Source organism: Macrobrachium rosenbergii, chromosome 51, assembly GCF_040412425.1.
Source record: "Macrobrachium rosenbergii isolate ZJJX-2024 chromosome 51, ASM4041242v1, whole genome shotgun sequence".
NCBI lineage: Eukaryota > Metazoa > Arthropoda > Malacostraca > Decapoda > Palaemonidae > Macrobrachium > Macrobrachium rosenbergii.
The window spans coordinates 31,589,669-31,604,908 of NC_089791.1; the positions used below are offsets into that span (position 1 = coordinate 31,589,669).

At 41.0% G+C, this 15,240-nt stretch overlaps 1 protein-coding gene across 2 annotated transcripts in view; it reads right to left on the reverse strand.

Annotated features, from left to right (window-relative positions):
- Nucleotides 1–15,240, reverse strand: part of Set8 (SET domain containing 8) — a 42,038-nt gene that overhangs the window by 20,469 nt on the left and 6,329 nt on the right. For both annotated transcript variants that reach the window (XM_067095222.1, XM_067095223.1), the window contains exon 2: nt 14,608–14,794. In XM_067095222.1, the coding sequence (XP_066951323.1) occupies nt 14,608–14,794 (187 nt within the window). The remainder of the gene's footprint in view (nt 1–14,607; nt 14,795–15,240) is intronic.

Consider the following 15,240-nt stretch of genomic DNA (forward strand, 5'->3'; position numbering starts at 1 on the left):
TTGCCGCCCACAAAAGCAGGTCTTTGCGATCTCGAACAGAGAGAAGGAGTGAGTGCCTCCTTGTTTCTTCACGCACGCCAGAGCTGTGGAGTTGTCCGAAAGTGCACTACTATCTTTTTGTTTTCCACCAGAAGCACGAAATGTTCCAAGGCTAGATGTATTGCCTTCAACTCTTTCGCATTTATGTGCCAGTCCCGTTGGGATGAAGACCAATTGCCTGACACTTGAAGATCCCCAATGTTGCTCCCCAACCCTCGTCTGAAGCGCCGGAGAACAACATCAGGTCTGGGTTCCTCTGTCTCAGTGACAAACCTCGATCTAGTTTGCTCCTGTCGTTTCCACCATGACAGGTCTTGCTTTACTTGAGTGGATAGAGGAAAAACAAACGAATCCGTGTCTTTCTTCCTGTTCCAGATCTGCTGTAGGAAGAACTGAAGAGGTCTCATGTGTAGCCTCCCCAGACTGACGAACATCTCTAGCGATGAGAGGGTGCCTAAAAGGCTCATCCATTCCTTGGCAGAACAAGTCTTGGCTGCCATCAGGTATCTCACTTTCAGCAGGCATTTCGATCCTTTGAGACGTCGGAAAACCTGAAAAAGAACTGAGTTCATCCGAACTCCCAAATAAGTCAAGTCTTGAGATGGAGAGAGTTGTGACTTTGGAAGATTTACTATGAGTCCCAATTCGTCGGGTAAGAGAAAGGGTCCTTTGTAGGTCCTTCATGCATTGGCCTTTTTGACGGAGACCGGATCAGCCAGTCGTCGAGGTAAAGGGAAATGTGAATTCCTCTAAGTGAAGCCATTTCGCAATTGGAGCCATCGTCCTTGTGAAAACTTGTGGGGCTGTTGATAGGCCAGCAAAAAGAGCCCTGAATTGAAAAGCCCTGCCTCTGAACACAAACCGTAGGAATTTCCTTGGTCTCGGATGGATAGGTACATGAAAGTATAGCGTCCTGGAGATCGAGGACACCATCCAGTCTCCTTCCTTCAGGGAATTGATAACCGACTGTGGTTTCCATCTTGAATGGTGTTTGAAGCACAAATTTGTTCAGGGCGTTTTACGTGAGGACTGGTCTCCATCCTCCTGACGATTTTGGAACCAGAAACAGACGGTTGTAGAACCCCGGAGATGAAGGTTCGAGGACTGCTTCTATGGCTCCCTTTTGAAGGAGGAAGTAACTTCCTCCTCCAACACCACAAGTTTCTCTGAGTCCCTGGATGATACGTTGAAGTCTACTGGCGAAGACTTTAAGGAGGACTCTCTGAGAAGGGAATGGTGTAGCCTTCTCTCAGAACGTTGATCACCCAGGGTTCTGCTCCTTGGCCTCCCAAACTTGCCAGAACGACTTTAGTCTGGCTCCGACCGTTGCATGAAGGACCTTGAACTCATCGGTTGGTACCCTAGCTTTCTGGGATGAGAAGAGAATTTTCCTCTTCCCCTAGCACGAAAAGGGCCGAGAAGGAGTACCCGAGAAGGCCTAGAGGATACAGGGAAAGAAGGCTTGGGTACTACTGGAGAAGTTAAAACCTGGGTCTTTTAGAAGAATGAGCCAGTAGGTCTTGAGTGAATCGTGAGAGAGCCTCCGAAATTTCCCTAACTAACGTGGCGGGAAAAAGGGATTCCTTAAGCAAAGGAGCAAAAAGAAGAGCAGATTTCTGGTTCCTGGAGACTCTCTCGCGACAAACGAAATCCAATGTGCTCTCTTCTTCAAAATGCCGGTAGCAGTCACTGAGGCAATTTCTGACGTTCCGTCCGTGATGGCCTTGTCCAGGCAGGCCAAAATAGCATCAAGATCTGTAGCAGTCTTGGGGAAGATCACAGACTTTCACTATCCTGCTCAAAGGCTCCTATAGACCAGTCAATAAAAGAAAAGATCTCCAAGATCCTAAAGGAACTCTTCACCAGATGGTCAATTTTCAAGACGAAGCCGACTTTGGACGGAGAAAAAGCTGAGCGACGGGCAGAATCCACAAGGCTGGAGAAATCCCCTTGAGAGGAGGCAGAGTCTCCCAAGGAAAGACTTCCCCAGTCTCATACCACGAACGAGACTTAAAGACAGATGAGAGGGGGAAAACAGAAAGATGTTTTACCCTGAGATCTTTTCTTGCTCAACCATCCTTCTTGCCTTCGGAGAGCTCTTTCAGCGAAACAGACAGGACCAGCTTCAGAAATCTAGAGGAAGGAGGTTTAAAATCCTTGGCAAACTGGGCGTGAGTCGGAGACGAAGGGAAGCTGGAGCAAAGTCTTCTTGAAAAGTTCTGGAAAAAAGTTGTAAGAGATGCTTAAAGTTGGACGTAGGGCGACGAACATCATCTACTTCAAACATCGAAACTGGGGAGAGAATCTCTGAAGCAGTTGGAGCACCGGGGAAAGAAACTCTCGAGCCAAACTTGCGTTATCCTCTTGAGTATCGCCGAACGTCACCCGAGGCGCCAAGAGCCCGACCAGCGTCAAGCGTATCGAAACATGAGCTTGAGAGGAGTCAGGAGCCTTAGAAGATCCGAGGAGCCAAGAGGCGCCAAAAACCACGCAGTAGCGCTAGAAGCGCAAACATTGTCTTGAAACGCGTGTTTTGAGAGGCGCAAAGCGCAAAAGTAGCGTCGTGAGTGCGGCGGTGCGGCGAAGTGGCGCCAGGAGGCGCGATCGGGCGAGCCAGGCGCGCTTGAAACGAGCGGAGCCAGGCCGTGACAGCGGAAGCGCGCCAGGTGCGTGGCGGAGCAGAGACCGGAGCCTCAGTTGCAGAAGGAACCTGAAGTGCTGGAGCTTTAAAACCGAAAAGTCTCAAAATCTTGTCCAATTTGTCCTCTTGCGAAGGGGCCAGGAACCGGAGGCATAAAAGCCGACTTGGGATCAACGTGGAAGGAAGCCGCTACTTGCATGCTAACAGGAGGATCCGCGCCGCCAACTACGATCCGTGAGAACGTACATCCGGACTGCCTGAAGAAGAAGAGATCTCTGGGCTATCCCAAAAAGCTACAAGACGGAAGAGGAGAACGTGCGAAAGTTTCTTGATCGAACTTGACTTGGAGAGGAAGCTCTGCGCCTCTTCAGTGCCTACTAGACTCTGACTGCTTCAACTCCTCTCGACGAAACAGAAGCACAAGAAGACACTTCCGCATCGCTTTTACTATAGCGAGCTGCAACAGCCTGGGGCCTTAACAGGACTGTTAGAGGGAGCAACTGCTCGTGAGCAGACCCCACTCGCCTCCCTTCGGCTGGCATGTCTTCTCCTGAGCCCTGGGAGCCGGACAGAGGCCTCGACCTAGGAGAGCGAGGGGCGAACAGTCACCTCCTCCACAACACTATCACTTTCGTAACACTTTGATGTCTGACATGACTCACATCCTGGCCAATCTTCTCTATCAGAGAAAAAGAGCCGAAATCTTACCATCAAATTCTGCCCGAAGGTCTGACACGGTAGTGGGTTGGAAACAACAGGTTCGGGGCAGGAATAGGAACAGGAGGGGTAACAGGAACAGAACAAGAGGCAATACTACTCCTACTCTGGGAGGAACTTCTGGCCAAGCCTTACGTGCCCTATCTTTACTTAATTTTGCTTGATATTTAGCCAACTTTTGCCAATCAAGCACAGACAAAGATGTTTAACATTCATCACATCTATCCAGATTCGTGCACACAATTTCCCTCTACAGTTAGAGCAAGAAGAGTGAGGGTCTATGTTAGACCGAGACATTCGTAGTTTTACAACCCCCATAATATCTAATTTGAGATCCTGAATCAGACATAACTAGAAAAATCTCAACCAAAGCCAAAAACAAGCCAGAACCGTCAACAAAAGTGGGTACTTCACCAAAGAAGAAACGAAAAAGCACCGATGAATTTCCTGAAGAGGAGCAGGCGACTAGTCGCCGGCCCCGACAGAGAAAAATATGATTAGTTGTTGATGGAAATGGATCCAGGTACCCGGTAGAGGGCGGGGTAGTCGTATCACCTGACCATATATTAAGCGGGACCGCCAGTTTTGAATTTTCTGTCGAGATCGAGAATTACAGCTATATGTAAACAACAGGTAAGTTCATGTATAAAACTCACTGATCATCTTCAAAACATGAAGAATGGCGAAAGGCATAATCCTCCAGATGTAAATGGACTCTAAAGATGTCTTGCTTGTTCAAGGGTGTGAGAAGACAGGGCAGAACAGCTCTAACTTCAGTAAGTCAAGACTTCTTCAGAGGTTGAACAAATTTCCAGAAGTCAAGGTGCCAAGATCAACTGTCCTTATCTCCAGACTTTATCGACTGAACTGTTTGTAATTACATCCATCTTGCTTGGGATGTGTCTGGTTGGCCACTGTGCTGAATGTTCTACTGTCTACTCGTGTACCTGCACTGCAATCGAGTAGATGAAAGGACACTAGGCCCTTCGTTGACCATGGCACTACTGTGGTGTCGTTGCTATCACCCCGAGGAGTGTCTATCTTAGGATCTTGGGACTCTTGAAAGTCTAAAAAGAACTGTGCTTGAAGTGTAGGAGACTGCTGTCCTGGTCAACGTTTCGAAGAATGAAAAATCTCTGGAGGAGGATAGTGTAACCATGGCACTACCTTGGTGCCGCTGCTATCAAAGGAGTGCCTATTCGGACCCTGAGATTCCCGACACTGTCTTAAGATCCACGTAACAATCTCTCCCTCTTAGGTTGTGGATCAGCTGGTAATAGCAGACGCAGCAGCAGCCATTGCTTACATCTCCCACATCTTCCACTCCTCACAGAGGGAGTGTAACTACATGAAGTCAAAAGCAGAGCTCCTAGACACCACTTCTTGGCTGACAGCAACTAGTGTCTGCAGCAAGATGATGTGGGAGATGTAAGCAATAGCTGCTGCTGCATCTGCTATTACCAGTTGATCCACAACCCAAGTGGGAGAGAATGTTATGTGGATCTTAAGACAGTTTCAGGAGGCTCAGGGTCCGAATAGGCACTCCTTTGACGGCAACGGCACCATGATAGTGCCATGGTTACACTATCTTCCTCCAGAGACTTTTACACAATAAATGGGGTGACGATACTACCTGCAGTTTTAGCTGTCAGCTGGGTAATCTTACAAGCCACATTAAACTGTCATACAATGAAGAACATTCATTGGTCACTGGTCAAATTCCTTTGACCCAGGACTTGACTAAAACTTTTGTATCATGACCTTTTTCAGTCTTGAATTCTAGCTCCTTTGATCAAGGATGTAGATAGATACACTTTCAACTTATACTTCTAATTATAATTTTAGAGCCTGTTTTTAGATACCATTCATTTATTGGCTTATCTATTTCCATTTTATTCTTGCCATCTTAAGCTCCTTTTATGGTAATCGGACTCAATTACGAGAGAAGTTTCAAAAACAAATAGAGCTCCCTTTTGGTTTTGTTTTGCAAGGAGGTAACATCATGAATAGATTGAATCTTATTCTACTAGAGTTACTGAGTAGGTTAATCAGCCTTTAGTGTCCCAAGGCTTGAAAGCACAGTACAGAGATTTAAGATTAAAACAGCTTTGTCACTGGATGAGGGGCCAAAAGAAATGTTCACAAAGACCTGGACCAGATGGAAACATGGAAAGTGCATTCAATCAAATGGAACGAGATCTCATTACATTCCTAACACTGGAGTGAGAGAACTCAACATTAGAAGATTAATGATCAAATTGATCAGGTAGCTTGGTTTAACTACTGTCGAAATTACGTTCTCTCCATTTTCTGAACCATTGTAGATGGAGTTCAGAAAAATTTATTGGTGTTCAGTTGTTTATTATACCAAATATCTGAATGTTTTCAGATTGTCATGTTGTATGTCTATGTATTATTTATGTTTATGTATTTGTATATTCATGAGTGAAAGTTTTCATTTTCCTTTGTAAAGGAAATGCGATTACCTTGATACTCCCTCTTAGTATTTATAACTAGCAATTATCCCTTCTTGTCGTTGTTGGAATAGTTGACTGATACGCCCACCAGTCTTACCTTTATGCTTTTTGACAGGAAGCAGGCAGAGACGGTCGAGAGCTCCGGTGTGAAAGGGGGAGTATCCGTGTTCCTTTGGAGGTTGTCTTAAGTGTATATTAAGACCCAAAGGGATCTATCGGAAGAATTTGCGGCCTTTTTATTGTGATAGTTTTGTTACTGTGTTAATTTTACCGTAACTGTAATATGTGTAATTTGGATTAACCTTTAGTTTAACGTAAGTTGTTTATTGCTAGACAGCCGACGGTGATTCAGTTGTTGTGATTCAGTTGTTGTTTATTAGTAATTTAATTAATTTGATGTGTTAAATATTCGTTTCTTGTATTAAATTGTTAAATTTTACATAGTGATTGATTCCGAGACCCCTTTCCTTTTCCCCTGTGAATCAGTTAAGTAAGGCCAGTACCGAATTAGGCACGCATTATGCTTGGGTAGGGAATTGCTCCCCAAGGTGATCTGCAACAGATCTATCAAGTCTCCCTAAACTAAGGGTGTTTAGTTTTTATAGTTCAGAGAGGGAGGAACAGGCCGATAAAACTCAATTGAGTGTAGTAGTCTGCATATCGGTAATAATTTCCCACACCCTTAGATAGTGGTCCTTTGAACGGATGCCATTAGTTTAGTAGATAGTTAGTTCTCAACATTCTTGTTTTAGTCACTCGTGAATCAATCGCTATAGTTTTTTTTCCATAAGTTCTTCCGATGGTGAAATGGTATTTGCATTTACCTGGTTTCATTATCATATTTATGACGGTGTTTTGTGCTTATGTTAAGTGGGTTTGATAACCTTAACCAGCAGTTACCAGTCTCCATGATTTGAGGTTCAGATAATCATTGTGTGTAACATGTTTTAGGATTTTGTTCCATTTGTGCCATTATCACTGTGTATTGTGGTGTATTTGTATTTCAGGATTCGGTATATCAATGTGTATTGTGGTGTTATATTTCAGGGTTAACATTGAATATTTAAGTGTTAACAATATTTTCCTGTCGTCAGTGATTTGGTTGTAGTTTTTTTGTCATGGCTACAGAGACAGAAGCGCTAGGTGCAAATTTGCATGCTGATACACTCATTCAGACAGTGTATGATGATGCTGTCCATCATGTTAGAGAGATAGGAAGTGAGATAGAGCAGTACTTGGCAGGCACAGGTGAACCTGCTCTTGAAATTCTTCAGAATTATAGTAGTGACCTGCAAGGTGCTTTGCAGAATCTGGAGAATACTTGGCTTCATTATCAGTCAGTGTTGACTAGAAATCCTGATTTATTGGGTCCCAAATTACGAGACTATAGAGCTGCTGGTCGCAATGCTAGGAAAATCAGAAATGATTTATCTGCTAAAATTAATGAGAAAACCCTGTCTAAGGTTAGTGATACAGGTATTTCTCCTAATAAAGGGGAATGGTGCACTTCCCTTGCCAAGGTTACCATATAAAGATACCAGATTTTGATGGTAAGTATCAGGAATGGCCAGCATTTTGGGATTTGTACAGTAGTGTCATTCATAACCGTACTGATATAACCAGTGTTTTGAAGTTCAGTATTTTAAGGTCCAGTCTCAAAGGTAATGCTTTTAGGGTTATAGAAGGTCTTAGTATTACTAATCAGAATTATGATGTGGCTATACAGATGCTGAAAGAGACCTATCTCGATAGTAGCCGTCTAACTCGTTCCTTGCTTAGAGAGTTTAGTAATTTACCCTCTCCCAGACATAATTATGAAGAATTGTTGAATTTTAGACTTGCTTATAGGAAGCTGATGTTGCAGGCAAGTAATAATGAAGTCAATGTAGAACAGTCTGAGTCTCTCCTAACAAATATTTTGCTCCAGAAGTTGTCGCCAGAGACATCAAAGTTACTTATCAGCAAATATCAAACATTTGATCTTTCACTCTCTCAGATTTCAGAAGGGTTGAAGTATGCACTAGATTTGTTTGAATACTGTAAAGAACTAAGTTCTCATGATTCGAAATCAGTTGGTCATAACCCTCTAAAAGTAGCTTCCATTGTGTCTCAGTCAGATTCAGGTAAGGTAGGAGATAGATATAAAATAATTTCTGCAGGTAGCCAGCGGTCAAATTCGGTTAATATTCAGCAAAACATAAGCCCCTGTTTGTTCTGTAATGAAAACCATGCAGCCAAGTATTTTAGTAATCATCCTAGTGTGGAATCTCGTAGACAGAAGTTGAGAGAACTTAGTTTATGCTATTTATGTTTACAGCCAGGTCATGTAGTTAGTAACTGCAAAACACAGGTGAAGTGTAGACACTGTGATGGACGTCATCATACTTTCCTTTGTTTCAAGCTGTGTAACAACAAAGTACTGAATCCTTCAAAGTCCATGGACAGAGTTAATGTTCAAAACCAGAAATCTGTCAAGGGTGATTCCGTACAGAGTGTTAGTTCAAGTTCTGTTACCACAAGTGATTTGGGTGATAATGGTTCTGTATCTGTACAGTCAAGTGCAGTATTACCTCGATATTGTTCGGAAGGTAAGTTAGTTTTCAACTGCAATACCTACAGCAACTGTTCAAGTTTCAGGTGGTGGCACAAAGTTGCAAACACGCACCTTTTTGATACAGGTTCTCAGAGATCATTTATTTGTCCCTCACTTGTACAGGAGTTAAACCTTAAGACTTTGGATAGGATTACACTATCCCTTTCTCCATTTGGGTGTGACCCAGTGTCAGTTACTTGTGATCTGGTTAAGGTGGTGGTTCGCTTGGGTAAATCAAGAATTTCAGTTAAAGCATTGGTTCATAATAATGTGGACACTAGTATTTTCACTCCTGGTATAGCTAAGGTTGCCACATTCCTTCGTAGTAAAGGTGTTAAATTGGCGATCACTACCTTACTAGTGATAATGTTAATTGTATTCAGTTGATTATTGGTGTAGACTATTTTCACAAATTTATACATAATCAGTCTAGTACTATGGGTATTTGTACTTTCAGTACAGCTGGTGGTGCCCTCATTTATGGTCCCATGCCTCAGTGGTCTTATGATCAGTCAATGAATATTGCCAGCCACCCAGCATGTGATATGTGCGATGTTGGTGTAATGGACCTCTGTAGTGAGTGATGTAGCATTTCCAATCTTTGGGAATTGGATGCCATAGGAATAAAGGAGTTTGACCTCTCGCCAGAGGAGAGAAGAACAGTTGAACAGTTTGAGCATTCTATTCATAAGGTTAATAACCAGTATGTGGTAAGTTTGCCATTTAAGTCAAGTTGCAGACCACCTACAAATTATCGTATAGCACTTGGACAATTGAAGTCATTGATGGGGAAATTCATTAGTGATCCCTTTACTTGGCACCATTATAGTAGTATTTTGTCTGAGTATTTGAATTTAGGATTTATTGAAAGTGTTCCACCGTCGGAACCAATCAAAGGTCACTACTTGCCTTATCATCATGTAAAGAAGGACTCGAATACAACCCCAATACGTATTGTATTTAATGCCTCTTTTAAAAGGTCTGGCACTTATTCTCTAAATGAATGTTTACTTACAGGGCCATCTTTGACCACTAAGTTGTTTGAATCACTTCTTACATTTAGAACCAATCCTTGGGCAGTTATTTCAGACATAAGCAAAGCATTCCTCAGGATTGGGATTGATGAATCATCCCGAGATTGGTGTAGATTCATTTGGATGACAGACCCCACAGACCCCTCAAGTATTGTATCATACAGATTTATGGTTGTATGTTTTGGTGCTACTTGTTCACCTTTCCTTTGCAAAGTACCTTAAATTATCACTTTACTAACCATTCACACCCATTGGCAAAATCTCTGATGTCTTGCTTTTATGTAGATAATTTTCTGTGTACTTATGAGAATGTTGAACAAATGTTAGCTGACTACCCTGTTATTAATCATATATTAGAGCAGGCAGGTATGCCACTACAGGAATGGGTGTCAAACAGTGCACAATTTAATGAATATATTTGTGCAGAGAAATTGGTAAATGACAAAAATGGTGTAACTTCAGTGTTAGGAATTAACTGGAACATTTTTTCAGATGTATTAAATGTGAAACCCTGTAGTGTGAATGACTCATCAGTCACCAAACGGTCTATTTTGTCATCATAGCAAGTGTCTTTGACCCATTGGGTTTAGTTTCCCCTGTAGTAATTTTAGGGAAAATATTAATTTCAGATTTGTGGAAACTAAATTTGAAGTGGGATGAACCAGTCAGCCCAGAGATTATTGAGAGATTTAATAGAGTTAAAGAGCAATTGCTTACAGTTTCTACCATAGAATTTCCTAGATTTGCTGTTTCCCCAGGAAAATGTCAGCTGCATATATTTTTACGACTCTCTCAAAAGGCCTTTGGTGCAGTTGCATACTCAGTTGATTTGAGTTCCCAGACCAGTAATTTGCTAGTTAGTAAAGCTAGAGTTTGTCCCCAAAAGAAGCTAACCATGCCAAAGTTGGAGCTGACATCGTAAATATTGGTTGTAAACTGGCAAACACTTTGATGAAAATATCACACCTCAAATTTCAATCTTGTTTTATTTGGAGTGACAGTGAAGTCACTATAGCACGAATCAGGAGTGATAAGTGTCAAGACCCTTATGTAAGAAATAGGGTTAAAGAAATTAGAGACTCAGCATTTCCCATTATGTATGTTAGCTCTAGGGAGAACCCAGCTGACCTTTTGTCCAGAGGTTGTGATATTAAAGTATTGTTGGCTTCTTCTTTGTGGAAGTATGGACCAGATTGGTTGATTAGGGAGATTATCCTCCTCAAAGGAGTATTTAGTTGATATGTCATTGAACGTGAGTGTTAATGAGATCATTGCTGAACCAGTAAATGTTATGCCTCCCCCCATAATTATTAAATTTGAATGTTACTCTAACTTAATTAAAGTAAAGCGAGTAATGCTTTTAGTATTGAAATTTATCAGTATAATAACTGGTTACCAATTTCCACTTGACCCACTGCTTTACTTAATAAGGTTGGCACAGCAACAACATTATCCTGGTTTAGTAGCATATCTTTTAACAGTAATCTAAAGGTTTCAGCTGACATTAAGAATTTTGCTTTTCAGTTAAATCTATCTGTGGATCAACAGAACTTAGTGCGCACCAAAGTCCGTATCCAGTATGCTAACTTGAAGGAAACTGCAAAGTCACCTTATTTACTCCCACCTCAAAGCCACTTGACTACGCTTATAATAAGATATTTTCATGTACTCAATCATCATTGTGGAGTTTCAGTATTGTTAGTTCTTCTGAGAGAGCAATTTTGGATACCAAAATGTAGACAGGTAGTCAAATCTATTATTAACAAATGTGTGTTTTGTAAGAAGGTTGCTGGTAAGGTTATGGCTAATCCTGGTCCTCCGCCCTTACCAGCAGAGAGTCACTTTAACCAGGCCATTTTCTTGTGTTGGTATAGATTATACAGGAGCTATTTGTTATGCTGAACCTGATTCTGATATTCAGGGAAAGCTTATGTGTGTTTATTTACTTGTGCTTCAGCGTGCAGTACATTTGGAGTTGGTATCATCAGTTTCTGCATCAGACTTTTGCTAGCCTTTAAAGCAGGTTTGTGCATTATATTCAGTGCCCGATGTTATCATTACAGATAATGCCAGAAACTTTGTAGGTTTTCAGCACTTCTGGAAGGAAATAAGTGACGAGCCTGAGGTTATGGAGCATATGCAGAATTTATCTGTTAAATGGAAGTTTTCTGTACCAAGGGCTCCATGGAAAAATGGGTTTTTGAACGTTTAATAGGCGTCACAAAAGGATGTTTAGCTAAAGCCCTTTATAGAAAAGTTGTATCCTTTGAAGAATTGAGAACCCTTACGTCAGAATTTTCTGCTATTATTAATAATCGTCCACTTACATACCTTTCAGAGGACAGTATGGAATGTTTGACTCCTGCACATCTTATATTTGGACGAAGTGTGTGTTTGTCACCACCTCTGAATATCCGGATAGTGATGAGATCCCTTATGCTGAAAACTTGGATCTAAGGAATCAGTATACTAGGCTGTCTAGCGTGCTGTGTAAGTTTGAGAAGTTGTGGAATAGTGATTACCTCACCGCTTTAAGGGAAAGACACTATAGCAGTGTTAACAATTGTGAATGCCCCTTTAAAGAGGGTGATATTGTCCTTGTTGATTTGGGAACTTCTTCCCGTAAATGGTGGCCATTAGGTCGCATACAAAAGCTCATACCTAGTACAGATGGTGTTGTATGCGGTCCTTACTCATAAAGGTAGGTGACAAATTATACCATAGGAGTCTAAATAAAGTAGTACTTCTTGAGGTTGATACGTCAGAGGTTACCTCAGTTTGATGAAAATGCAGGTTTGCTCCCTGCACCACATCCCGTAGTACCTCCATCACCGGAGTCCCTACCTCAACATCGTCCAATGAGACGTGCAGCATTAAAGTGTGATGCCAAGCGAAAGGAGCTGATTGATGAGGATTTATTATGAACATGATCTGTTGTAATGGATATGTGTTTCAGGTACATAAATTAATTTTTTGTGCCTTGATTTACTGTACAGTATTTGTTGGCTATTTTTGTGGGGGAGAATGTCGAGAAATTACATTCTCTCCATTTTCTGAACCATTGTAGATGGAGTTCAGAAAAATTTATTGGTGTTCAGTTGTTTATTATACCAAATATCTGAATGTTTTCAGATTGTCATGTTGTGTCTATGTATTATTTATGTTTATGTATTTGTATATTCATGAGTGAAAGTTTTCATTTTCCTTTGTAAAGGAAATGCGATTACCTTGATACTCGATACTCCCTCTTAGTATTTATAACTAGCAATTATCCCTTCTTGTCGTTGTTGGAATAGTTACGCATACGCCCACCAGTCTTACCTTTATGCTTTTTTGACAGGAAGCAGGCAGAGACGGTCGAGAGCTCCGGTGTGAAAGGGGGAGTATCCGTGTTCCTTTGGAGGTTGTCTTAAGTGTATATTAAGACCCAAAGGGATCTATCGGAAGAATTTGCGGCCTTTTTATTGTGATAGTTTTGTTACTGTGTTAATTTTACCGTAACTGTAATATGTGTAATTTGGATTAACCTTTAGTTTAACGTAAGTTGTTTATTGCTAGACAGCCGACGGTGATTCAGTTGTTGTGATTCAGTTGTTGTTTATTAGTAATTTAATTAATTTGATGTGTTAAATATTCGTTTCTTGTATTAAATTGTTAAATTTTACATAGTGATTGATTCCGAGACCCCTTTCCTTTTCCCCTGTGAATCAGTTAAGTAAGGCCAGTACCGAATTAGGTACGCATTATGCTTGGGTAGGAATTGCTCCCCAAGGTGATCTGCAACAGATCTATCAAGTCTCCCTAAACTAAGGGTGTTCGAGTTTTATAGTTCAGAGAGGGAGGAACAGGCCGATAAAACTCAATTGAGTGTAGTAGTCTGCATATCGAGTAATAATTTCCCACAACTACACATCAATTTAATTTCGCTGACTTTCACAGGGAACTTATCTGTAAACACAAACACAGGCCCCTTTGGTGGGCTTGTTCCATATGAATAGGGTTCATCTTCTGAATAACATACAGAAGTGGCAGTGCAAAATGCCTACAGAAAAACCATAAAAATTTTAACACTTATCAAAAAGCCTTTCCACATAGGTACAAGGATGCTACCACAAGGCTGCAGAGTAACACAAGCTCAAATTTGGGTGCTAAAATATTTTGCAATGGAATGGATGTCTTATGCTGAAAGCACAAAACTCAGATGATGACATACCCTCATGGAGACGAAAACTGCTTTTCATTTCCAAGAATACAAGCACGAAAACATTTAAGGAAGTAGTGACAGCAAATTGAGAAGTACCCTGCCTGTAATACTTCAGAGGACAGCTTGCTTCATCTAATTCGGAGCAGCTTTTGGCAAACTACCAAAGATGCAATGCTTTCTTTGGCAGTGGATTAAATAAGTCAGTTCAAGAAGACTGGCTAAGTATAAACAAGCAGTAAATATGGAGGTCCATCTATCCCCATATAAGTAGAGAAAAAGTAGTAAATCTGAGAATAGCAGGACAAAGATCAGGAAGAACAAATATGAAATTCTGGATTAAAGAGCAGAGACAGAGACTAGACTAGGTGGACACTCAAAATGACAATGCATAAGACAGAGTGGAAGGGGAAAACTCATTTTACATCTACCCCTGTAGGGAGAAAAGTCTGACTGGAAGTTAATGATGATAGGTAGTTTGAAAAAGCTCTGTGGATAGGCTACTGTATAAATGACCATCAAATTATGGAGAGACCTAAATACAAAGAAGGAAGAGAAAAGTTGAAAGTCCAAATTTACATTAATCTGTCTAGTATGACCTATACTAGTACACAAAAAGTGATTAGGGTAGGTCATAGGTGGAAGGGAGGCATGTTATAAAGTTGTATGAGCACACCAAGAGCTGTGAAGTTTGACAGATCCACAACAGAAGCAGTCCTTTACTACTAAAACATCTAGAATTCTTACTGGTAAGTTTCTTGATTACAAACTAAGAGAATATCCCAAAAACAGCTGATGTTAGGGGCATGTGAACCACAACTTCCTACTGTTAAATGGGTGTAAGACCCACAGCCATCCTTAAACAGTTCTCTTACGCTAGTCAAAACAAACACAAGAATATGTACCTTGATGGAGAGAAGTAAGAGGTTATCTTTGTCTCTTTCTTTCGGCTGACTGCACTCACTAAGTTATTGGCTTTACTGCTGTTCAACGAGCCATAAAACGTCTTTGGTTCCTTGGGGCCTTTCGGACCATCCACTGCATTAACCAAAGAATTTTCATCTTTGCTGTTGCGATTTGTTCGACGCTTCCCTGAAACAAACGAAAAATACATGTTAAAATTATCCACAAATTAACACTAACAGTTGATTGTAATACTAAAACTTACAATACTTAAATCATTACAAAAATTTAGTTACAGCATGTACTTTTCTCAATCCTGACATGTATACCTCTTCTCTTATATTTTCACACAAAATCTAAATCCTTTCTTTGCTAGTCACCAAATTTATACTACACTAGCACCAAAAACATGTAACAGAATGTACTATAAAAAAACAACTTTGCACGGATTATCTATGACAGCTGGCCCCATGACAGTCAAGAGTTCTGATAGGGGAACTGATTATATTCTCAACAGTCCAACTTTAGTAAAGATCAATCTGCTCATTCAAAATGCATTTTTTCAAGACATTGTTCCTATAATACTCCTTAATGTTTTGAGTCTTGTGAAACAATACATCTAGACATCACAAGAT